The sequence below is a fragment of the Urocampus carinirostris genome, chromosome 5, assembly GCF_059441175.1.
Source record: "Urocampus carinirostris isolate Australia breed hairy pipefish chromosome 5, RoL_Ucar_1.0, whole genome shotgun sequence".
Classification (NCBI taxonomy): Eukaryota; Metazoa; Chordata; class Actinopteri; order Syngnathiformes; family Syngnathidae; genus Urocampus; species Urocampus carinirostris.
The window spans coordinates 32,716,648-32,741,638 of record NC_142353.1 but is presented as its reverse complement, the minus strand read 5'-3'; the positions used below and the strand labels follow the sequence as shown (position 1 = coordinate 32,741,638).

The 24,991-nt window shown below is 38.7% G+C and overlaps 1 protein-coding gene across 1 annotated transcript in view; it reads left to right on the top strand.

Moving 5' to 3' along the window:
• The window catches only part of LOC148366064 (endoplasmic reticulum aminopeptidase 1-like), a 38,398-nt gene that overhangs the window by 4,820 nt on the left and 8,587 nt on the right, over positions 1–24,991 (top strand). Inside the window, exons 4-16 of the mRNA XM_088336466.1 lie at positions 2,318–2,438; positions 5,423–5,577; positions 6,827–6,940; positions 7,016–7,147; positions 7,220–7,351; positions 9,566–9,649; positions 9,714–9,895; positions 11,880–11,974; positions 13,518–13,701; positions 15,790–15,946; positions 18,783–18,967; positions 22,474–22,635; positions 24,317–24,457. Of these exons, the coding sequence (XP_088192592.1) occupies positions 2,318–2,438; positions 5,423–5,577; positions 6,827–6,940; positions 7,016–7,147; positions 7,220–7,351; positions 9,566–9,649; positions 9,714–9,895; positions 11,880–11,974; positions 13,518–13,701; positions 15,790–15,946; positions 18,783–18,967; positions 22,474–22,635; positions 24,317–24,457 (1,844 nt within the window). The remainder of the gene's footprint in view (positions 1–2,317; positions 2,439–5,422; positions 5,578–6,826; positions 6,941–7,015; positions 7,148–7,219; positions 7,352–9,565; positions 9,650–9,713; positions 9,896–11,879; positions 11,975–13,517; positions 13,702–15,789; positions 15,947–18,782; positions 18,968–22,473; positions 22,636–24,316; positions 24,458–24,991) is intronic.

The window sequence follows — 24,991 nt, the reverse complement described above, 5'->3', positions numbered from 1 at the left end:
CAGATTCTGCAGTATTCAATTTTGCTGGCCAAGGGTGGTAAAAACCACATTAGAGCAGCCGACACAAACGCAAATTTTTGCGGATTTTGTGGATTTTATTGGAGGTGCCCTGTCACGAAACCTGTGTATAATTTTAAGAAAATCAATGATGACGTTTGCAGACTATAAGTCACATACGGACACACAAGCGCACACACATCGTGATTTTTAGAGTAGTTTGAATTTTTAGAGTACCGTATTTTCCGCACTATAAGGCGCACCTAAAAGCCTTTATTTTTTTCAAAAGCTGACCATGCGCCTTACAATACAGTGCGCCTTATTAATGGATCAACATTAAGTTTTCCAACTAACTTGCAGCCGCCGACTAGATTTTCCCCCGAACGCCAGGTAGTACACGGTGTATGCTGGGATTTATTTACCGGCGTTTCATTGGCTAACCAATGTGTCAATCATCATTTGAATCGATCACTATTGGCTAAAGTTATTCGGAGGTCAAGGGGCGGATCCTTTTTATCATTTACAGTCTGGCAGTGGCTTAAACAGCAAAACAAAGGCTGCAATTGGCCGAAAAAGATGTGTCAATCGTCAGTTGAATCGATCACTATTGGCTAAAGTTATTCGGAGGTCAAGAGGCGGATCCTTTTTATCATTTACAGGCTGGCATTGGCTTGAACGGCAAAACAAAGCCTGCAATTGGCCGAAAAAGATGAATGCGTATAGCACGTGGCTGACGGCACACAGAAAGCATTTTTTTCTATTCTGTATTTGTAAATATTTTATTCTCCTCGATTTACTGCACTCACAGATATAAGAGGGCATTGGCTGCACATTATTATGAACACAACGACTTAGGTGAGCTACTCCGGGTTTTATATTGTCCCTGTATCTTGTTTCAGACTGAACTCGATGTTTCTGTGATAAGCGGTGCAGATAATGGATGGAATGGAGTGTCTATTTTTAAATTCAACTCAATTCCAAGTGTTTATTGTCATATGCACAGTAAAGTTGCGAGCGAAAAAGAAAATAGAAACTAAGGAATGTGTGGCATTTCTTGAATCCCAAGACTTTAACCTTCCAAATGATGCATTTGAGTGACATCGTACGGACACCGCATCCGCACGTGTTCTCGACACGTATTTGCGTCTTTGCAAGCTTTGGGAATGTTAAGGGGGTAATAAGTTTGACTGAACTATCTGACTGTTTTGTCGACGTTCCCATTGTAGCGCCTTATAATCCGGTGCGTCTTATTTATGTCAAAGATAGGACCAAAAACGTTTTTTTTCGGGGTGCGCCCTATAACCCGGTGCACCTTATAGCGCGGAAAATACGGTAGTTCATATAGATCCATCCATGGTTGGATCGCTTTTTTCGGCCGGAGGAGGACCTCTTGAAGCGCAGCTTCCAAAAGTAAGTTAAACTCAACTTTATTTTTACATTACAGGTTACTTATATAAGCCTTAAACATACTTTTATAAACCTTAACCATACAAAATATAGCACTGATCGATCGTCTGGAATGATCTAGTTCGTAAGTAGGGCAACTTTTGTAAATACAAAAAAGCACAGTGAGGGAAACAACTCTTTAGTGTATCTGATGACGATTCGGACAATCGGGGACATCCATCCATCCATTATCTGCACCGCTTATCCTCAGTAGGGTCGCGGGGGCGTTGCATTCTGTCCCAGTTATCTTCGAGCAGTGGGCAGGGGACATCCTGAAATGGTTGCCAGCCAGTCGCAGGGCACACAGAACCAGACAACTCATTCGCTCATCTCACCTAGGGACAATTTGGACAAGGCAATTAACCTAACATGCATGTTTTTGGAATGTGCGTGGAAACCCGAGTGCCTGGAGGAAACCCACACAGGCACGGGGAGAACATGCAAACTCCACACAGGAAGGTTCAATCTCATGACCTCAGAGCTGTGCCACACACGCTGCCGTGACGCCCCATACATATGTGTGTGTGTATATACATATATATATATATATATATATATATATATATATATAATGTGTGTGTGTGTATATATGTATGCCTCGGGACTAGTGTTTTTTAATTGGACAATGTACTATGCTTGTTGAGAAACAATTTGGAAGTAGTTAACTCAAAACAAATGGGCTAATTTTTAGCGACAGTTTTCTCTGTTGTGAAATCTTTGTTCTTTTGAAAACCCAACAAATAGCTAGGCTATGAGTTGGCATAATTGATGCCTTTTGTGAGCATGTGACAATTACTAATCACTATTTTCATCCAGGACCATTGCTATGTTTTACACCTCTTTCTCAAACTTGACACAACAAATGGTCATTCAGGTTTCTGTGTACGCCGCGGCGGAGAAACTGGATCAGACGGTGTTCGCGCTGGACGCGGCGGTGAAGCTGCTCGACTTCTACGAGGATTCGTTCACGATTCCGTACCCGCTGCCTAAACAGGGTGAGCACGTCGGGCGGTAATCGCTGCAGGTGGCGGAATGCATCCCAGATGTTTTCACCTCTAAGCAAAACTGCAGCCTTGACCTCCAAAAACTTTTGAGTCCAAAATCTTTTTTTTGCTTTTAACATTTGACTATGACTCATCCACCTTTCTTGTAAATACAAAAAATGCCATTAGACTATTTTTTTAAACATGATCACAATTTTATAAGCATTTTTCTTTGTTGTTTTTTAGACTACAGTGGTACTTACACATTTAATCCATTCTGGAAGTAGCTTCATAAGCTAAAAACTTTGTAAGTAGAGACGCATTTTAAACGTAAAGCCCCAAATACAGTATATTTTTTTAATACATCGTAAAAGAGTATCAGAACATGAAACATGTTCGAATTAAATTACCTCACAATAAACATAAAACAAGTGCCACATAATGTAAAAAAAGGAAATAATACAAATATTATTTTCCATTTGTGCCTCTCGTTTCTTGAAAAATTGATCCAGTGATGTCTGCTTTTTCTGGCTTTTGACAATCTATCAGAAATGAGTGAGGGAGACATCATAAAGAGCGATAGCCCAACTTGTCAGCACTTTCTCTGGGTGTTCCCTTTACACAAATTTCGAGACCTAATGGAATTTTGCTAAAATGTCTCAGTTTAATTTGGGCTGTGTCCTTCTCTCCGCCATCTTGCCGGAACCCCTCCACCTCGTCCTCTCTGAACTCTGAACTGTGACAGTGACGCAGAGTATTCTGGGCTAACACATGTGGACTGGGTTTCCAGGCATATTTGAAGCAATAGCCAGTTTGCTTACGTTTGGGAAACTCTGGGAGCGGCGCATACTGTACTGTATTTTTGAATTTCTATCTCAAAATGCTTTTGTAATATTTTACCCTAGACATTTGTAAGTAGAGGTACCACTGTAATTTGGCAATTTCTGATGTTAAAATGTTAAATGTATGCCAAAAACGCTAGAAACTAAAATATAGGGTAGGTTGCTTTCTCTCTCTTGGTCTCTCTGTCTTTTTCTCTCTCTATAACTCTGACCTTCATTTCTTTATTCTTCAGTCACCCACACTTTCACTTCCCTTCTGTCTCTTTCACAACTAATCTCTTTATTTTTAAATAATTTATCTCCAAAACATGGTGGAAAATCAGTATTTTGTCAGGACCAAAATTTCATATCAATACTTTGGTATGTTCCCTTTGTTGTCAATAATGGGGGGCAAACGTTTTCTGTAACACTTCGCAAGATTTTCACACACTGTTACTGGTATTTTGGCCCATTCCTCCATGCAGATCTCGTCTGTAGCAGTGATGTTTTGCGGCTTTTGTTATGCAACACAGACTTTTAACTCCCTCCACGGATTTTCTACGGGGTTTGGATAAGGAGACTGGCTCGGCCACTTTAGAACCTTGAAATCCTTCTTCGGAAGCCACTCCTTTGTTGCCCTGGCTTTTTGTTTGTGATCAGTGTCATGCTGAAAGCCACGTCCCATCTTTTTTGCCCTTGCTAAAGGAAAATTTACACCAAAAATCTCTCGATACCTTCTTTCCTTTACACAGATCAGTCATCCTGGTCCCGTTGCAGAAAAACAGCCCAGAAGCATGATGTTTCCACCTTCATGCTTCACAGGGGGTGTACTGTTCGTCGGGTGCAATTCAGTATTCTTTCTCCTCCTACCAGAAAGTTTTATTTTGGTGTCATCTTTTTGATCATAACGGATTTCCTAATTCTCTTCTGGATCATCCAAATGTTCTCTAGCAAATCGCAGGTGGGCCTAGATGTGTACCACCTTCAGCAGGGGAGACACGGCTTGCAGTTCAGGATTTGAGTTCCTGACGGATCATTGCGTCACCCATAGTACTGATAACGTTTGTTACTGTGGTTATAGATCTCCGAGGTTCATTTACTAGATTTCCCCCGTGTGGTTCTGTTTTTTTTTTGCTCACTGTTGATTCATTTTCACGTCGCGGGGTGAGATCTTGCATGAGCCCCAGATCAAGGGAGATTGTCAGTGGTCAAAAATGTCTTTCATTTTCTAATATTTGCTCCCATGTTTGTTTTACCTATTGCATCTTCAGTCTTCGCAGCCTGGTGTGGGTCTACAATTTTGTTTCTGGTGTCCTTCAGCAGCTCTTTGGTCTAGACCATAATGGAGTTTGGTGTGTGACTGAAAAATGAAATGAAATGATCTGCATTTATATAGCGCTTTTCAAGTCAAGACTTCCCAAAGCGCTTTACCTTGTGCTTCACATTTCCCAAAAGCGGCCGTGCAGCCATGTAAGGCGCTAACCTGCATATTGGGGTTATTAGGGGTTCAGTGTCTTACCCAAGGACACTTCGACATGTAACACGGAGGAGCCGGGATTCGAACTGCGATCTCTTGATCCCAAGACGAGCGCTCTACGAGCCACTGCCGCCCCAGAGGTGCTCTGAAGCTGTCTGTCTTTTTTGTTTGTTTCTCTTTTATTTATTTTTTTATCTTTTATATTTTTTTCTTTCTTATTCTTTCATTTCTTTTATTTCTTTTTTTTTTTTTTACCTCCCTATTGTCCTTACCCTAGCTCTATTTCTTATTTTCTTTTCCTGAAACCCTTAGAATCTTATTTTTGATACTACATTTTGTGCTGGTCTCTCTGATTCTTTCTTTCTGACAGTTTCTTTCTTTTTTCTTTTGTTCCTTTGTTTGTATGTTTGTTTCTTTCTTTTTCTCACCTCCCATTGTACTCACCCGAGCTCTATTTGTTATTTCCTCTTCCTGAAATCCGTACAATCATTTATGATTCTTCATTCTGTGCTGGTTACAATAAATGACAGGTTAGGCAGGTGTTCATCTTAATTATGCAGCAATCCAATGCATGCGAGCACATGCCCTTGCGTGACCGCATGTGGGTATACCGAGTATGACTGCATCATAAAATGACACAAATTTAATATTTGGAGAGTCAAGCTGAGTATTTTTTAATGTGCCTTTGATCTCCACAGACCTGGTCGCTATCCCAGATTTCCAGTCAGGGGCCATGGAGAACTGGGGTCTAACCATCTACAGTGAAGAGGCGCTTTTTTACAACCCCGAGCAATCCTCCATCTCTGACAAAGTGCAGACCGCTAGAACTATTGCTCATGAGCTCGCGCACCAGGCAAGGACGCATGGATTTTGAATACATAATCACAGGGAAACAATCTTCCAAAATTCATGTAATATAAAATAGTTTACACACATACTACATACTTTCTACAATGGGGTATTTTGGATTTAGAGAAATGTAAATATTCATTTAGTTTCTGCTGGAATGTATTATCAGTGTGTCTAAGTCTAGACTCATGTTGCCTAATGAGTCTCCAAGAAAATAGCTTTAGAAAGCAAGGGGCCTAAAATTGAACCCTGGGGCACACCACGGGTGAATATATAGAACCTTGCGCAGCAAGTTTGACCTCTTAAACTAATTTGGACGTGTACTGTTTGTCGATATCACCTCTGTGGCAAAGTCTCTGTGTTATTATTATTATTGAGTGTGCCTTTTGTCTTTCCAATAAACCCGGAGAGTTAAGGATAGATTATTTTGCAGTTAAAATAGATTTTTGTCCTATATTACTTGTAAGGTACTTTTACTCTGGGGACTCTATAATGCCAACAAATTAATATATACAAAATAAATAAAAATAAATAAATACAGAATAAATACATAACTCCATTAAAAATATGTACATAAATAAATAAAGAAGAAATACATAAATACAAGAAAAAAAAGAAAAAAAATCCCCCTGTCTTTTTTTTCTATAGGGTCTAAATTTTTGCTTTTTAATCAATAGGAAAGTTAAGCATAGAGATTGCACCGGGTGGAATTGTATTCGCTTCTGTATCCCTAGTAAGATGCTTACGTTTGAGGAATATTTGCTGGCATTAAATAAGTAAATACAAAGTAAAAAATGCATACAGAATAAATAAGTGCAAAACAATTAAATGCATAAAAATACAGAGTGAATACGTACATAAATATAAAATAGATATATGGCTTTAAAAGAAAAACTCACAAAAGCTCATACCACAGTTTTTGTTTGTAATATTGTTTTTTTTTACAGTTTTTGTATAAAAAGGCAGGCATTTAGTTTTGTTATGAAAAGACAAAATTTTCCTCCTCACCCTTCTCACTTTTTTAACTTATTTTCACACCTAATTTGACTTTAATTCAAATTTGGCTGTTGAAACTTTTCTTTCAGTAAAACATAATCCTAAAACGTAAGTACCGTAAAAATCAGTCGCGGCTTATAGTCTGAATTTTACGGTAAGCTGAAAAGTATTTCACAAAACAGTCAAATTAACAAGAATGTATGGACATTATACCTCCACTGTATATTAAAAAAGTCTTCCTTCTGGTGTTTTTTCAGTGGTTTGGCAACTTAGTGACGATGGAGTGGTGGAACGACCTGTGGCTCAATGAAGGTTTTGCCAAGTTCATGGAACTTATCGCATTGGACGCCACCTACCCGGAACTGCAAACGGTTAGAGCTCGGCACCCACACAGAAGCCACTGAACCTCTAGACAAAACCCCTAAAGGAGTCTTTTATCCCCTTAGAACGATTTGTTCTTAGGTAAGTGTTACAAAGCCATGGAAGTGGACAGCTTGGTCTCATCGCACCCGGTTTCCACCCCTGTGGAAAACCCCACCGAGATTCAGGAAATGTTTAACGAAGTGTCTTATGACAAGGTCGGATTTTACCTGGTGTCATGTTTAATGTGTGTTACTTACTCAGTTAACCGTATTGAACTTGTTTTTCAGGGTGCGTGCATTCTGAATATGTTAAGAGATTTCCTGACACCGGAAGTGTTTGAGGTGGGGATTATCCGCTACCTGAAACGCTACAGCTACCGAAACACTGTCAGCAGTTACCTGTGGGAGAGCCTGACCAATGTGAGTGATCAATGTGGATAGAGTAGAGCAGGGGTGTCTTAACTTTTCAGAAGGCGGGCCGGATTTGGTAAGTTGAAAATGTGTGAGGGCCAACTATTAGCCTTGCATTCTTTGAACAGTCTTTAATAAATTCACCTTCCGTGAAAGGTTTGTAGTGCTTGGCGAATAGCTTCGTGACCTCGTAGCCCGCCTTTGTAGTGTTTTCATTTGACTCCCAGGGTCTCGGGAAAATGCGCTGTTCTGCCGGTAAAACAGCTCCCATTTGCTTCATTTTTCACAGCGTTCCTTTCCAGTTAGGTGTTTCTAGTCAGCATGTTTTGTCTGGTAGTGCCTCTTGATATTATATTCTTTGAAAACAGCAACAGTTTCTTGGCAAATTAGGCAAACACAGTTGTTTCAGATTTTAGAGAACAAGGACTCAAATTTCCACAGGGAAGTGGTGGCCCTCACAGTCAACTTTCCCTTTTTTATTCACAGTCGCCATGTGGGTAATGGGGCGGGCTAAAATTCTTCCTTGCTTTTTTTCGTTCGGTTCATAATCTCGTGTGAAGAATTTTAGTATTAATTTGAATTCGCCATCCCCAACCCCCTGCATCCTCCCAATAACTAACCTGTGCCAGTTCAAGTCACGTCACACCCAAGGTAAATCAAATTTCTTTTTCTGACAATATTGATTTATTATTTGATCGTTTACATATAAATTACATATAAATAGTACTTACCACAAACAGTTTTTTTCATAAATGTCCATACAGTTTTTATGTTTTTTTCATCATGCCTTAATAAAAAACGTTTTCAGAGAAATTTGAACAGTTAAGTAAGCCCGGTTTGTTTTGGATTAAAATCTTATTTCTAATTGCTTGCACCTTGCTTGCAGATTCTAGCAATAGTAGCTAAAGCACCCTGTCATCAACACTATCTGATAATGCTATCGACCACGAAGCTAGCTCCATATGCTCTTTGCCATATATGCAACACTGGCCAACGTTTGTATGAGCGACTTTCGATGCTAATGAAGATAGCAACCGGAGACTCAATTAAGAGCTGAATTCCGGTCGGCTAGTGCTATACACATAATCTCAGTGTAATCGAGCTAAATTAGTGTGCGTAAACCAGAGGTGAGGGTGGAAGCTACGAAAATTCAAAAGAGCAAACGTATGGAAGCCCATAAGGGGCCAAAGCGCCATTTTGTCATTTATTAAGTACAAATGTTGGATTGATATCAAATAAATGTATCCAGATTATTGTAGATTATTGTTAGATAATTAGAAAAACATTCACATTAAGTTTTAAAATAAAACCTAAATGGACAGTGTGTATTGATTAATAAGTATCACTGTATTGCTCCGTGCTAAAAAGTATAGAGAAGATTATAAACTACGGCAACTTAAAGTGACCGAATTACCCCATTTTTCTTCAGATTTTTCTGCTAAGCCTTTCTTGAGTTCAGGGCAAATTGTTTTTATAACATACTGCTTAAAGACCCAAGGTATAAGTAATAATGGTGCAATGAAAGAATAGTGCTTCGTAACAAGACTGCAATGAAAGGTTGTGCAAAATCATAACCGAAATTCCCAAATAAGTCCCAAGATATATTTATTCACAGTTTTGCAGCTCGTTTAGGGTGGTGATGTCCCTGGGGAAGAAACCGTTTCTGAGCCTGTTGGACCTGTAGCGCCTACGAGAGGGCATCGGGTCAAAGAGGTGCTGAGCGGTGTCAGAAGAGTCCCTTACAATGTTGAGAGCTCTGCTGTTGTATCGCAAGCAGGCAATGTCCTCCAACTTGGCCAGAGAACAGCCAATGATATTCTGGGCTGTGTTAATTACTCTCGGTAATTAAGTTTGACAATAGCCAAATTTGCTTCAAATGTGCTTAAAGAACCCTCATATATTGTATGGTAAGATGAGAGCTAATTTGTAGTAATAATTAGCGCAAAGAGCACCTAGTTTGATATGCACCTCTTAGATAACAATTATGTTATTACTATGTTGTTACTATGTTATTACAAGGTTCATTATGTGAAGTACGGTTAAATAGACTCGGTCAAACTCATAAAAAATACATCTTACAAGAAAATCACAATGACCGAGCACTGGTGAGCTGTTTTCAGAACATGTCCACAGGCACCTCAGCTGTCATAGGGGTCACCCTGGAGACCCCTTTTGTATTTAATGCCCCTGTTCATTTACATTCTTTTTTTTTTTTTTAATCAGGTTTGCGATACAAACGACATCCACGGCGCTCCATCAAAACAAAAAGAATTCTGCTCCAAACACACGCTTCGAACCGGAGAATACGTAAGTCCTCAAAGTGAAAATATCGCCAGCCGGGATACTCACGCCACTATTACTTTCGAAACAGTACGACGGTGACAAGTTTGACGTCAAGACCATCATGGACAAATGGACGCTGCAGAAGGGGTTCCCGATACTCACCATCGATTATAAAACTCGTAAGCTAATGCTCAGCCAGAAGCATTTCGTCAAGATCGAAGCCAAGCCCGAAGACGCCGCGGCTGCCACTGCCAAGGGGCCCATTCGACAGTAAATGCAAATTCTAACTTGAAAGACATAGCAAGATCAGTTTTTAGCCATGATCCAGAGTGTCAAAAAGACGACAAGCCGAGGGCCAGATTGAACGCAAGCTTGAACGATTGAAACGAGCTGCTAACGCTAGTGGCTAAAATAAAAATTGTGTATTATTGCAGCTAGTGACCTGTCAAGCATTTACTAAATCTGCTCAAATTAAAAAAAAAATATATATAGATAAGATCGGGACTAAATACTCAGACCCAACCCGACCTGCGGATATAAAAGCCTGAACCAGCCTGAGCCCGACCGAATAACTTGATTTGAGGGACCGGGCCCGAAGTAAACCTGAAGCTGTCAAATTGTGTGCTGCGCCGAAGGGTTTACTTTGGGAATGGTCCCTAAAATCAAGTGTGCTGCTCCAAAATGCATTACTCAAGTAAAATACTGTTACTTCAGAATAATATTACTAAAGTAAAAGCAAAAAGTAGTCATCTAAATAATTACTTGAGTAAAAGTAAGTGCGCCGTTTAGCGTGTATGCTGTTCAGGTCCTCCACGAAGAGAAAAAGACAGACAAAACAAAAAAACGGTGATAGAAAAGCCTGGCCTGGCCCGAATTATGATTGACAATGTATGCCCAAATTCAGGCCAGGGGGCCTGAGATCTAAATTCAATCCAGGTTGACTACAGCCTAAAATCAAAGAAAAATCGTTCTCATTTGTTTTTTTTTTTTTGCTTGTTTGCGGCTTTTTATCCAGGCACAGCACACATGAGGAAGAAAAACAGCATTGTTCATAACTAACAAAACAAAACAAAGTACTTGCACGGAAATAGCTGTACAACACCATAATCCATTACTTAAACATGTGCCCAAAAGGAGTAGCGTGAAGCTGAAGCTTCGGTTCATTTAGGGGAGCTACCTCAAATAAATTAAAAAAAGGCTTTCTTTGAGGTGTATTTATTTTCATTTTCCCAATGTTCAAATTTAAAGCTAGATACCAATACTAGTTATTTATGGTAGTTGCTAACGTTAATAGAGCTAGTCACGGCGTCTGTGATGTCAGTTGTTTAAGCAAAGCTAGTTGCTATTGTTCTGCTCGTCACGGCAATGACAATACAGATATTAAATCTAACAGCTAACTGCTGTAGCAAAATGTGTTCTCTCTACTTAAAATACATTTTTGCGGTGTTTTCAGTGTTCTTTTTAAATTTTTGGTTGGTTTGTTGGTTGGTTGGTTGGATCCCTTAACCACTAAAGTTGTAGGGGCACCATACTCTGCAAAAGTCCAGGCTTCAATTCCAGCTACTGAGGCCCCCCCTGTGCAGATTTTGCATGTTCTTGCGTGGATTTCCTCCAGGCACTTTCTCCCACTTTCCAAAAACATGCATGGCCGGTTGTTCCCCAGTCCAAATTGTCCCTAGGTGGGGATGAGCCAGTGAATTGTGTGCCCTGCGACTGGCTAGCAACCGGTTCAGGGTGTCTCCTGCCGACAATAGCTGGAATGGGCTCCAGTATCCCCGCGACCCTAGTGAGGATAAGCGATGCAGAACATGGATGGATGCCCCAGTAACACTAGCTGCTACTATTTGGGCACATCAGAAGCATATAGTGTCTATTTTAGTGAAAGTGACTTCCAATGATTTTTTTTTTTTAGTTTTGTAACATTACCTCAACTAAAATATGTTTAAATAGAATTGGATTGAAACACAAGACAGGCCAATAATCTATGAACCATAAACAACATTTTTTTTAAGAAGTATCAATCAGTGAAAACAAATATGCAACGATTCCTGCTGTATGTTACAATAATGTATCAAGATCATTAACTGTAGAAAATCGTTCCGTGGGCCACATCTGGCCTTGACTTTAAAATATGTGTTGTGCGCTAATGCTGTGAGCTACTGTATCCAGTTGTGGAGTTACAAATATCCATTACTTGGGATGGTTGTGAGCTTAGGAAATAATGATGTATTTTTTCCACATTTCATTTGAACAGACCTGAAAGTCCGAAGCTTCTTTGGCAAATTCCACTGACCTACAAAACAAGCGAGTCCTCCACAACACAGCAGCAGCTGATGAAATCCGAAGTGGGTAAGAGGATGATTTCTTTGTTTATCCAGTTAATTTGGGTGTCAGCAACCTGTGGCTCTCAACCCACTGCCCAAGTGAAAATGCTTGAAAATTGATTGTTTTCTTATATATTTAATATTAGCTTGAATGTATTAGCAGTTATTCCTCTTTTAAAATTTGCCGACCCCTGAATCGGTAATTGTTTTTTGCAAACATTTTTGTGGGTGGGTTTTAGTGGATTTGGGGTAATGATAGTTATCTGAATGTGTTTACCAGCACATCGATTCAAGTAAATATTGAAATAGATTTTTTTTTTGTGATAGTTCTTTACCTATATAGTGTGAATTCATTTTTTTACAAAATTGTTCTTGACCTTCTAGGTATACTTACAGTAAGCACTCTAGTCTTAAAAAGCAAAGCGTCAAGTACCAATGTCACCAGTACTTTTGATGCAAAAATGACCCGAAGGCCCCCCCCTTCACTATTCATATTGTAAAAAGTTCCATTTATGCAAAAAATAAATGCCAGAAAATGAGGTACAATACATTTAAATATAATTAAAATCTGAAATACCCAATACCCCTTTTTCTACTTTGGAAAACTATGACCCGTGGGAAATCCAGGATTAAATATAGTAAAAATATATTTAATAAATTAAGTCTTTTTTTTCACATGAACGTCTCCAAGCATTCCTTTTTAACTATTTTTCCCATTTATTCTGACATCCTTTTTGTTTATTTTTCTCTCTTTAAAGTTTTTATTACGCGATTATTCTGGAGTGCCATGTGTGATTTGGTTGTAATCAATAAAACCAATTCTAAATCTAATGTTAATGGAAATCTTCTATTCTTTAATATTGTATTTTAATTGTTTTGAGTTTTTGAACATCTGTTTACCTTATCATTATTTTTTTTACATCCTATTTCACCTTTAGATAGATAGATAGATAGATAGATAGATAGATAGATACTTTATTCATCCCCGAAGGGAAATTCACTTTTCCAGCAGCATCCCTGAGCTGAGAACAATCGAAAATAACACGGGAGCTGCTGGAGTGGCTGCCATTCGTGACGGCGCCGGAGAAACGATTCAATTTGAATCATGTACAAACAAACAAACAATTGAATCATGTACAAACAAACAAACAAAATATTTATGTTTCAATAAGTGGAGTGTTAATAAAATGGGGGGAAAATAATTTCTGATACTGATATAACCAGGTAAAACTAATTTTAAGTTACCTGTCCAAATGAATGTTGTGCCATCTCACCTTGCATAAGTAAATTGTGCATTTTATTAGCGTGTTTTGCTCTTCCATCTATATTTCAGTTAAATGCTTTAACGCAGGCCTTAAAAACCGCTCATTAGTTCTAATAAGTGGCCTCAGTTGGCATGTTTATTTTTTTCCTCGTAACCGGAAACAGTGTAATTGCACATTCACAACAGTAGGTGTCAGTGGTGCTAGTCAAGTGAGGGCTCTTATCTCCCGCCGAATGAAATGTACTCCAAAATGCTTGATTTTTCCTCCTGGCGTAACCAAAATGAATTGATTTTCATTGCACAGATGTCATGCGGGTACCGAGCACGGTAGAATGGATAAAGTTCAACGTGGACATGAGCGGCTACTATATCGTCCACTACGGCAAAGACGGATGGAGGAACATGATTAAACTTCTGCACACAAACCACACTGCACTAAGCGGCAAAGACCGAGCAAGCCTCATACACGATGTCTTTCGGCTGGTCAGGTCGGGAAACTCTTTTTCTTTTGACGTTTCTCTTTAAATTTGCAATATTAAAATACTTGACTGAAATGAAAAGTTTATAAATGCATTTATAATAACTGAATAAATAAGAGTGAACATATGTTCGAAAATGGATTATTAAAAATAGTAATAATAATGAATACAAGATCAATCAATAAATAGCAAAATTATTTGAAAAAAATAAAAGCAACAACACATAAACAATAAAAAAAAGAAAAAAGAAAGCAGATTCAAATGTGAACATAAATTAAATAAAATGGATAAATAAACGTGTCAGACCCAGAATAGATGGTAGACCCAAACGTGTAACGTTGGTCGGTGGGCAAACACGGGTCATGTAGCTGAGGCAGGAGGTCGGAGCGTGGTCGGAGGAAGGAAAGAGTCGGGGAGCCGGAGACGATCGGGAAACCAGGGGTAGACGAGCAGGATACACGTAAGGACGCGACAGACAGGAGCCAGAGTCGAATAGTGCTTGCCTTGCATGTGTGTAGGTTTGCTGACCAGGTGTCAAAGGAAGCGTTGAGTTTAAATAGGAGGTGAACCAATTAGGCAAGGAGCAGCAGCTGGCGCCAAACGAGCGGGCACAGGTGAGGGCAATGGGCAATCATGACAAAACGATTAAAAAAGTGCAGGAATACATAATAGTGGATAGTAATAGATAATTTGAATATAAATTAAAGCAACTAAGTATAAGTTCTGAAATAAAATAAGACAAATGCACCAAAACCAAAATGAAAATAAATGAGAAAAATAGTGAGCATAAGATAAAATAAAAATAAAAATTAATAGATGTAAAATAATTTGACTTTAAGATAAAAATACAAGCAATTCAATAAAAGTAAGAAATAAATACACACACATACACAACAAGATAAAAAGAGAACAATATTCCCCAAAAAAGATAAATGAATGCATAAATGACCACTTTTGAGTAAGTTGAAAAATGTATTGTGGCAAAATGAAGCCTTATCTTCTAAACATCCGTGTCCCGATTTTAAAAAAGGTGGTGTCATTTCGCCTGAGTAAATATTTTCAACTTGCTCTGTGATTTGCTGTTTTATTACATTTCCCGCCCAAAAAAGATACAAAGTCATATTAGTGACATTTGCGTGAGTGAGGCATGCTGGAAACATTGTTGAACAACATTCAACAATGAAGAAATGATCAACAAAGGCCTAGAGCGCCCTCTTGCGGTTTAGTGTGAAAACAACATGTGAAATTATATACTGGTAATAGACAATTAGAAGTTAATGGTATAATAATGTGTTAAATTATTCAATTATACAGTTGTGGTCAAAAGTTTTCATACACTCGTGAAAAACATAATGCCATGGCTCGCTTGAGTTTCCAGTTATTTCTACAACTCTGATTTTTCACTGATAGCAATTGGAACAGATAGTTCTTTGTCACAAAACATTCTTGAGGTTTGGTTCTTTTGTGACTTTATTATGGGTTAACAGAAAAAGCGATCAAATCTGTTGAGTCAAAAATATACGTATTTGTTAACATGTCCCTTGGCCATTTTCACTTCATTTAGGCACTTTTGTTAGCCATCCACAAGCTTTTGGCAAGCTTCTGGTTAAATCTTTGACCACTCCTCTTGACAGCATTGGTGCAGTTCAGTTAAATTTGATGGCTTTCTGACATGTACTTGTTTCTTCATCCTTGCCCACAACTTCTCAATGGGGTTTAAGTCAGGACTTTGGGAAGGCCATTCTAAAACCACAATTCTAGCCTGATTTAGCCAGCAGATTTGATCACTTTAGCTGTTAACCCATAATAAAGTCATAAAAGAACCAAACCTCATGAATGTTTTTTGTGACAAGGAACTATCTGTTCCAATCACTCTATACCAGAAACTTCTGAGTTGTAGAAATGACTGGAAACTCAAGAGAGCCATGACATTATGTTTTTCACAAGTGTATGAAAACTTTTGACCACAACTTTAAGTCACACCAGAGTATAACTCGGCCAAACTATGGAAAAAAACTGCGACTTATACTCCAAAAATTACAATATGCATTTCATGCTTTTAGTGTCTCCAGCGTAATTTCTTTTTTTCTGTTTTAGTATCAAGATGGTGAGCTTGGAAACTGCTTTGGATCTGGCCACATATCTGCCCAGGGAGACGGACATCATCGCAGTGACTACGGCCTTCCGGGAGCTCATCCCCATCTACAAACTCATAGAAAGGAGGGAAGTTTATCTTGTCGACGCAGTCATGAAGGTGAGACAAGTAGCGCAGGATGGAAGCTTACTTTTCTTCCGGTCTTTGCGGTTGCGAGACAAAACACTTGAAACGTTAATTAGGTCGCTCAAGAATCTCGTGCTGAAATGCCACCTGACTGGTTTGCTTGGAGGTTGGGTTGCTGTTGACTGTCGAGACGTTTTCTCCTGAGGGAAATTGACATTTGAACCTTGAAATGCTATTGTTTAATACAATGCAGACGTTAGTGAACACATTTTGTATTTGTTGAAAAAAAAAAATCAATTAACTCCTCAAACGCTAGACAGTTGAACATGGCTAAGTTTCCATAAAAACGTCTGAGAAAAACAGCTTTTTGTAAAACAATACATTTCAAGGTGAGCTTTATTTTTGCGTTATTTTTTTGCATAAAGTAGCATTTTCTTGCGAGAAGACTGAACTGATGCATGAGCTTTGCAAGAACTTTCTGTACCGACAATGACGAAGCAGCAATTTACGAAACATTTGTTCTTGTACTAGTTTTAATGTATTAATTATTAATTACACTTATCTTATTTTTTTATTTTTGTACAGGCAGAACACAATCTTCCTACTTTTCTTTCTTTATTTTCATTTATTTTGATGACCAGATGAACGGTTATTTTTTAATTTAATCTTACGCAGTACTTATTTAAATGTTGAGAGATTATCTTTTTAAATACCTAATTGGTTTTTTTAATTACATTTAATTGTCAAGACCAGAACGGAGACAGGACCCACTTGCGTTGCGTTTTATTGGAAGAAATAGAGAAAGTTGCGTCCACGATCCGGTGAGTGCTAGACGCGGGAAGCAGGTTGCTCTGAACGCGGAAGTGGATCTTCCGTGGCGAGCGATGGCGGTGTCGGGTACGGAAAAACGGGTCAGTAGCCGGGACAGGGGAGCAAAAACGTGGTCGTGGTCTGAAGAAAGTCGTAAGCCAGGAAAGGAGAGTAGACGTGGTCGAGATCAAAACAGGTCAAAGCGGGAGACAAACAGTAGCAAAAAAACGGACAGGCGAGAGTCAGGGTCAAAAAAAGGCTTGCCTTGTATCGCGGAGATTCGCAGACGGACTGGCAACAGGGAACAGATAGGAGTGGGTTTAAATAGGGACAGGGAGCCAATCAGAGTCCGAGGCAGTTGGCGCCAAAGGAGCGGGCACAGTTGATTCACATCGGTAATCATGACATTGATACATTTTATATTATTTAAATTTTATTTTCACAATCTTACTCAATTCTTTTCTAACATTATTTTCATTATTTTATAACCTAATGAATTCTTTTTTTATCTTATTTTTTTAAATCACATGTAGTACAATTTCCCTTTTTGACATATTTTTTCCTGTACTGTGTATAGTATTTTAATCATCTGATTCTCATATTACATTCTTTATATTTAATTATTTCATGGACAGAACACTTTTCCTACATTATTTTTATTTATTTTGATGACCTAATTAACGACAGTATTATTAGAATGTCATTTCAGGCAGTATTTTCTTTTCCCAATTTAAAGTAATTGGCGCTAGAATTGTATTGTTTTTCGAGCTTTACAACGAGAGACACGTGCCAACATTGGCCATTTATTTCATTTTGAATAATTAGCGTCATTATTTTGCCCACAATGTCTTTGTGTTATGTGAAAAAAGGCCATATGATTCTCAAAGTACAAAAATAACGTATTATAATTATAATGGTTATATCTGTTTGTAATACTGGTTAGGTACTTTAGTTTGGGTAATTTCTACTGTCAATAAATACATAGATAAATACAAAATAAATACTAAACACAAATAAAATCATTTAAAAAAAGAATAAGTATAGTAAGTATAGAGAATAGTATTTATATACTAATTCAAAAATAATTATAGAATAAATCAAATTCATTTAATGAATTAATGGATGAAATTAAATATTAACCAATTCATTACATTTGTTAAATTCAATCAATTTAAACATCAAATACATTTGAATGTTTAACATAAATTCATGCCGGAATTGATTTTAAGATGAATTAAACATGCTAAAATTAAACTTATTTAATGAATAAAATGACTTACTAGTCAAATTAAATTAAATTGCATATAATTAATACATGATATTATTTAGAATTAAACCTCGTCTTATTTGATATTCATTTCATTATCTTAAGCACAAATAAATGGTAGGGTGTGGGTTTCCTGAGGCAATCTGATTCTATCCTTAGCAGTGTGGACGATCCTCCTTCAGGTCCCTTTCCTCACGTGGTTAGTCTGTGCCCTGCTATAAATTGTATTTATTTAAGATTTTTATTTTTATTATTATCATTAATTTCATTTTTATTTTATTTCAAATGGACAGTGTGTTATATTTCGTGGTACAAAAAACCCTTTTTATTTAGTAGAAAACTATACAAAATATTGATCTGAATTACATGAACTAACATACCATTGTTACTTTTTTTCAGAAAAAAATAATAGCTAGGGAAACAGTATTTCTTTTACATAGTGTAATCCCTACGTAGATGTCGCCCTCATGTTTGTCTGGCATCTTGCTGCTGCGCTGTGCTCTGTGGCATTGGTTTTTGTTTGGATTCAACTCTACATTGCCATTTAAGTGGTCGATTATTACACACTGTGGCTTTTTGTGTGTGTATTTGGTGTTCCATATTGTTGAGTAGGGAACAATGTGGGTTTTTATTGTCTTATAGTACACTGAATGTTTTTATACAGCACGCTTTTGTTGTCTGTTTTTTAAATGATTTGATTTCCCTTTGCGTTGAAGCACTCCTTTTCAGTTGCACAACACAATACAGCAAACTGACCATCAATCAGCCATCCCGCTTGCGTTGCGTTCACAGGAATTCATTCTCGACATGTTCAAGGACCTGGTGGACGTTCAAAAGTGGGACGACTCCGGCCCGGCATCCGAGCGAACCCTTCGCAGTTACTTGCTGCTGTTTGCTTGCGTTCGCAACTACACGCCTTGCGTCACTAAAGCCGGGCAACTCTTCAATATGTGGAAGGATTCCGACGGTAAAATGAGGTCAGCCGCCATTTTTAAAAAAAATGACAAAATCATACGTCATGGATTGCACCTATGCTTATAAAGTAGAGGAGATCCTGGACTAGTTATAGGTGCGATGCATGTTAAAGTGATAGAAGAAACATCACGGTCAATCTTAATTCGAACAAAACCTGGCAATTTGGTGAACAATGGAGAGGACAATAAACATTTTAATTTGTGACATTGCCGGTGGGCGGGGCCTAGCTTTGTGATGTTTTTCAACTCTTTTTGAACCAAGGTACACTTTCATTTACAAAAAGGTTCCGAGGCACACCGTCCGAAAGAAGAAAATAATACTTTAAATAAAAAAGAATCTCATCTCATCTCATTAGCCGTACCGCTTATCCTCAGTAGGGTCGCGGGGGGCTGGAGCCCATCCCAGCAATCATCGGGCAGTGGGCAGGGGACACCCTGAACTGGTTGCCAGCCAATCGCAGGGCACACAGGGACAGACAACTCAATCGCTCATTCACACCTAGGGACAATTTGGACCGGCCAATTCACCTGAAATGCATGTCTTTGGAATGTGGGAGGAAACCGGAGTGCCCGGAGGAACGTGCTTTATTTATGTTTTTATTTTTCACAGGGCAATCGTAAACTGCTTTGTTAAACAAATTAAGTTATTAAATGTACTGTGCTACCTCATGAGCAGATAATTAGTATAAAAAAGTATATAAAAATCTACTGCCACCTACTGATATGAATGACTATTACAGTTTCTCGTCTGAAGATAGCAAAAATATTGAATAATGGCCCGATTTTTTGGAAAGATAAAATTGGGCAAATTCCAGCGGCACACAAGAAAAGGTCTCACGGCACTCTCTTGTGTCCCGGCAAACTGGTTGAAAAACACTGGCCTAGAGGCAAACACTAGGTTCCGAGACGATTTGTTAATAAGCTTACACAATACAAGTTTACCTTTGTGCAATCGACATCACGGTTTAATAGCCTACATCACGCGTGACATCACAGCAGAATCTGGAGGCAAAACAAGACTTGCGTGAGTCAGAAGACTTAGGAAAAGACAGCTGTCGTCGCTGTTAGCTGACATCATGTTGTGTGTTTGGGTGCCAGAATCGGACAAAAAACGTTAGTAATCGTAAATTGAAGTTTTACATGATCCCGGCAGACACTCCTCATTAAAAAAAAAGAAGAGAGTTCAAATGCATTAAAGTGAAAAGATTGGACCGAGGCACTCATCAAAAATGCTTGGGTTTGCAGTGCACACTTCATATGCTACAACGGGTCAGGTGCAATCGACATTTCGTTCTGTGTACATTGTTACACAGAATGACAATACAAGGAAATTATTATTTATTATTATTATTATTAAGTAAGAGAAATTAATCATTAATTATTGTTGCTAGCGAATCCATGTTACTTAACATATCGTCAAAATATCTTGTTATTTTAGCTACCGTATTTTCCGCACTATAGGGCGCACCGGGTTATAGGGCACACCCCCAAAAAAGTAGTTTTTGGTCCAATTTCTTCCATAGATAAGGCGCACCGGATTATAAGGCGCTACAATGGGAACGTCGACAAAACAGTCAGATGATTCAGTCAAACTGATTACCCCCTTAACATTCCCAAAGCTTGCAAAGAGGCAAATACGTGTCGTAGACACGTGCGGATGCGGTGTCCGTACGATGTCACTCAAATGCATTGTTCCAAATATAATTCGGAAGGTTTAAGTCTTGGGATTCAAGAAATGCCAAACATTCCTTAGTTTCTATTTTCTTTTTCGCTCGCAACTTTACTGTGCATATGACAATAAACACTTGGAATTGAGTTTAATTCACTCAACTCATCACAGCAACATCAAGATCGCTCTAAAACAAGATACCGGGAAAATATAAAGCCGCATAGCTCACCTAAGTTCTCACGTTCAATAATGATACGCAACCATGGTCTTCTTACAACCGTGAGTGGAGTAAATCCAGGAGAGTAAAATGTTTACAAATACAGACTAATGAAACATGTTTCTTTATGGCGTAGTTTAGCAAGCTTGCTATTCAGTCATCTTTTTCGGCCAATTGCAGGGTTTGTTTTGGACCTCTAGCCTATCCGAGGCTCCGAATAACTTCAGCCAATAGCGATCGATTTAACGGATGATTGACACATCTTTTTCGGCCAATTGCAGGGTTTGTTTTGGCCCTCTAGCCAATCCGAGGCTCTGAATAACTTTAGCCAATAGCGATCGATTTGACTGATGATTGACACATCTTTTTCGGCCAATTGTGGGGTTTGTTTCGGCCCTCTAGCCTATCCGAGGCTCCGAATAACTTTAGCCATTAGCGATCGATTCAAATGATGATTGACACATTGGTTAGCCAATGAAACGCCGGTATATAAATCCCAGCATACACCGCGGACTACTCCACGTTCGGGAGAAAATCGATTCGGCGGCTGTTGCGTAAGTTGCGAGACCTTACGATTTAATATTGAGCCATATATAAGGCGCACTGTATTATAAGGCGCATGGTCAGCTTTTGAAAAGAATAAAGGCTTTCAGGTGCGCCTTATAGTGCGGAAAATACGGTAATTGTTAGTGTGCAGCCTAAATGCCAAAGTTAGCTTTATAGACACTGCGCGCGGCTGCTCGGAAATAAAAACAAGCACGCATTGCAAACGTTGGGCACGCAATCCCAGTTATTTATTAGATACATTTAATTTTTCATGTACTGCTTGTTTTTTTCTTAGGAGAAACATCTCGTGAGAGCATTTAAGCTACACGCTAATAGTTACCTAAAGCTGATAAAACAACAAGACACTTTGCCTATATAATAAGTGATATGGACTCGATAGCAACAATCAAAAACCTTTAATTTCTCTTATCTGATAAGAAGTGTGTGCTACAAACCCGAGCATTTTTGATGACTGCCTCGCTCCAATCTTATAGCTTTAATGCATTCAACCACAACTCTTTTGTTTTTGTTTAATCAGGGGTATCCCTGGGATCCTGTAAAACTTCAATTCATGATCACAAACGTTTTTTTCTCAGATTCTTGCACCCAAACACACAACATGACACCAACTACCAGCAACAACAGCTTTCTTTTCCTTAGTCTTCTGACCAGCGCGAGTCTTGTTTTGCCTCCAGCTGCGGACACTGTTGGCAAATGAGCGTCTTGATTTGCAGCACAATGTGTTGCTTTTCTTTATTGGACATATCTCCGAAGATTTTTTTTTTTATCGTAAGAAATGGACATAAATGATACGATTTCATGGCTTTTTTAAGCTTGTGTCTTAAAACCCGGTGGGGCTTGTACAAAAAGTTGGTTTTCTACTGTAAATCTGGGCATGTGGCTTTTAATCAGGTGTGCTCTGTAGTGTGGAATTTGCGGTACTACAATGTGTTACCTTTTAAATTTTAACATTTGATTTGAATTTAGAATGAGCATTGTATATACATATTTCGGGCTGCCTTTCAACAGGGGGTTAAATTCTACACATAGCGGAATAAAGACGTCTTCCTTCCTCAGGCTTCCCGTGGACGTCAGTATGGCCGTATATACCGTCGGGGCTCAGGCGCCAGAAGGTTGGGACTTCCTGTTTGAGTTATACCGCAGGGATTTGGAATCGTCCGTCCGAAGTCGCATCAAAGTTGCCTTGACCATTAGCCCCTTGCGGAAAAAGCTCAAGTGGTAGGTTTTATGCAGATGTCCACGTCAAAATAAAATTGGATGCAGCGGTAGGCATGCATTTCTCTTGCCTCATAGCAGAGGGCAATAGTTTGACCAAGGATTCAGATTTTACCCGTGGTGGGCTGTCAAGGCATGCGAGGCCTTCTTTGCTGCCCTAAATAATATCTGAATCATGTGATGTAATTATATTTCTCCATGGATACTTTCAAATAGTCTGACAGCTTCCTTTCATTGCTTTTCCCCAGGTTGCACTGCTCCTAGATGTGTGATTTTCTTTTCTAGCATTTAACCAATCACCTTTCAGCCATTACTTGAAGCCAGGCTCAAAAATCCTCCTGGAGGCCTTCAGCAACAATTTTGAAGGCCCTTGAAGCAAAATATCGGTGTCGATCACGCTTTTGGTTTAGCCAATCAGATTTTGCGTTCGGGACACCAAAGCCTTCTAGCGGGCATAAGAAAACGTCAGCTGAGGGGTGGCAATGCACCAAAAGTCTAAAATCTATTTGTCTACTAAATTATAATATTATTTAAATTTTTCACTCTACAGTGACATTTTAACTCATTTAAAACGTTGAACTTTTTTATACGAAGTAACTTTAATGTCAAGCAACTCAGAATCTCTGACAGGTTTGAATGCAATATGATAGTAAAAAATATTGAGTTTGCAGTCCAACAACAAATACATTATGAAAATCAAGAATACAATTTACAGGCTTATGCCCTTATTTTAATTTTTTAAAAATTCATTTTTTAAATGAGAAAAAATATTTGACATCTGCCATAATAGACTTGTAATATAATTTATATAATTACTATTAGTTTAAAAGTTAAAAATATGGTAGAACAAAGAAAACCATAAATGAAAAACTTGAAATATTAAGATAGCTCGGTGGCCTTGGGGGTTGCCCACCCCGATACTGGGAGGTTGTGGTTTAAGCCTCGGCCGAGTCATACCTAAGACTTAAACATTGGTACCCGTTGCCTCCCTGCTTGGCGTTCAGCATTAGGGGTTGGAATTGGGGGGTTTGGTCACCTAATGACTCACAACACCTCAGTTGGGTTGAGCGAGGGGCTGGGAATCCCCTCCTCTAAATCAATCTCCCAAAAATAGTCAGAGATGACTCTAGCCACCTCCCACTGGGTGGATATGGCTGTGGTATATATATATATATATATATATATATATATATATATATATACATAAGATAGAAATATAGTAGAATAATGGGCTAACTAATCTGCCAATTGGGCGATTTTATATTTTCTACACTTTTACATTAATATTCTTTGGTTTGTTGGGAAAAATAAGTGAAAAGAAACATAATTAAGAAAAAGCCAATTATAGGTCAGCGATTGCAACTTGATAAAATCTCCTCACTGAAGGCCTAGTTGTGAATTGCCTGCCACTCATATTACTCTGCTGAGCAGATCCAGAGCAAGGCACACAATGCTACCTTATTATATTACAATAAAACCTTGCGTGTAATGCGCATACCCAAAAAAAACTTTTTTAGGCGTTATACACGCATAAATACGGTAATTACAGTTACATTGTTTAATCACTTGACGGCTATAGGAAAATATCTGTTCCAAAACATCCAAATTCTCTTTAAGTTTGTAGTATTTCTCTTCAACATTAGGGAACATTATTGAATAGGTGTTTTTTTTCCTTTTTGTGCAGGTTTTTGGAGCAGATCCTCCCAGGTGAGGTGATAAAGACACAAGAACTCCCAGACCTGCTGGTCTCCATCAGCAGGAACCCGCGAGGCCACCGGGTGGCCTGGGAATTCCTCCGGGCCAACTGGGCCACCCTCATCCAAAAGTCAGTCGTAAGCTAAGACATTGACGTGTCTTAGGCTAGGTTCACATTGCAGAAAAAAACGAATAATTTTTTGCACAAATGCAACCTGCATCCGATCTGTTAGAGTTCGTCTGAACTGCACATATCTAGGCCATTTTCATTTGTGGTCCTAAATCCATGTGATTTTTGGAATGCAACTGCTGTGTGAATAGTCGAGACACATTCACGCGTCCTGCACGTCATCAATGGGCCGCAAACGTCGCTATTCTGCGTTAAACCAGACGGGAGGAAGCGGAGAAATGAACAACCATGGCGGCCCAAAACATGGAGAGCATTCAATGGTCGGAAAGCGATGTTTTGGATTTAATTACCGTATTTTCACGACTATAAGGCGCACCGGGTTATAAGGCGCACCCTCAAAAATTGTTTTTTTTGTCCTATATTTTCCATACTATAAGGCGCTACAGTGGGAATGTCAACAAACCTGTCAGATAGTTCAGTCAAAGATTCCGACGGCTATCAAAGAAGCAAGTACGTGTCTCAGACAAGTATGGA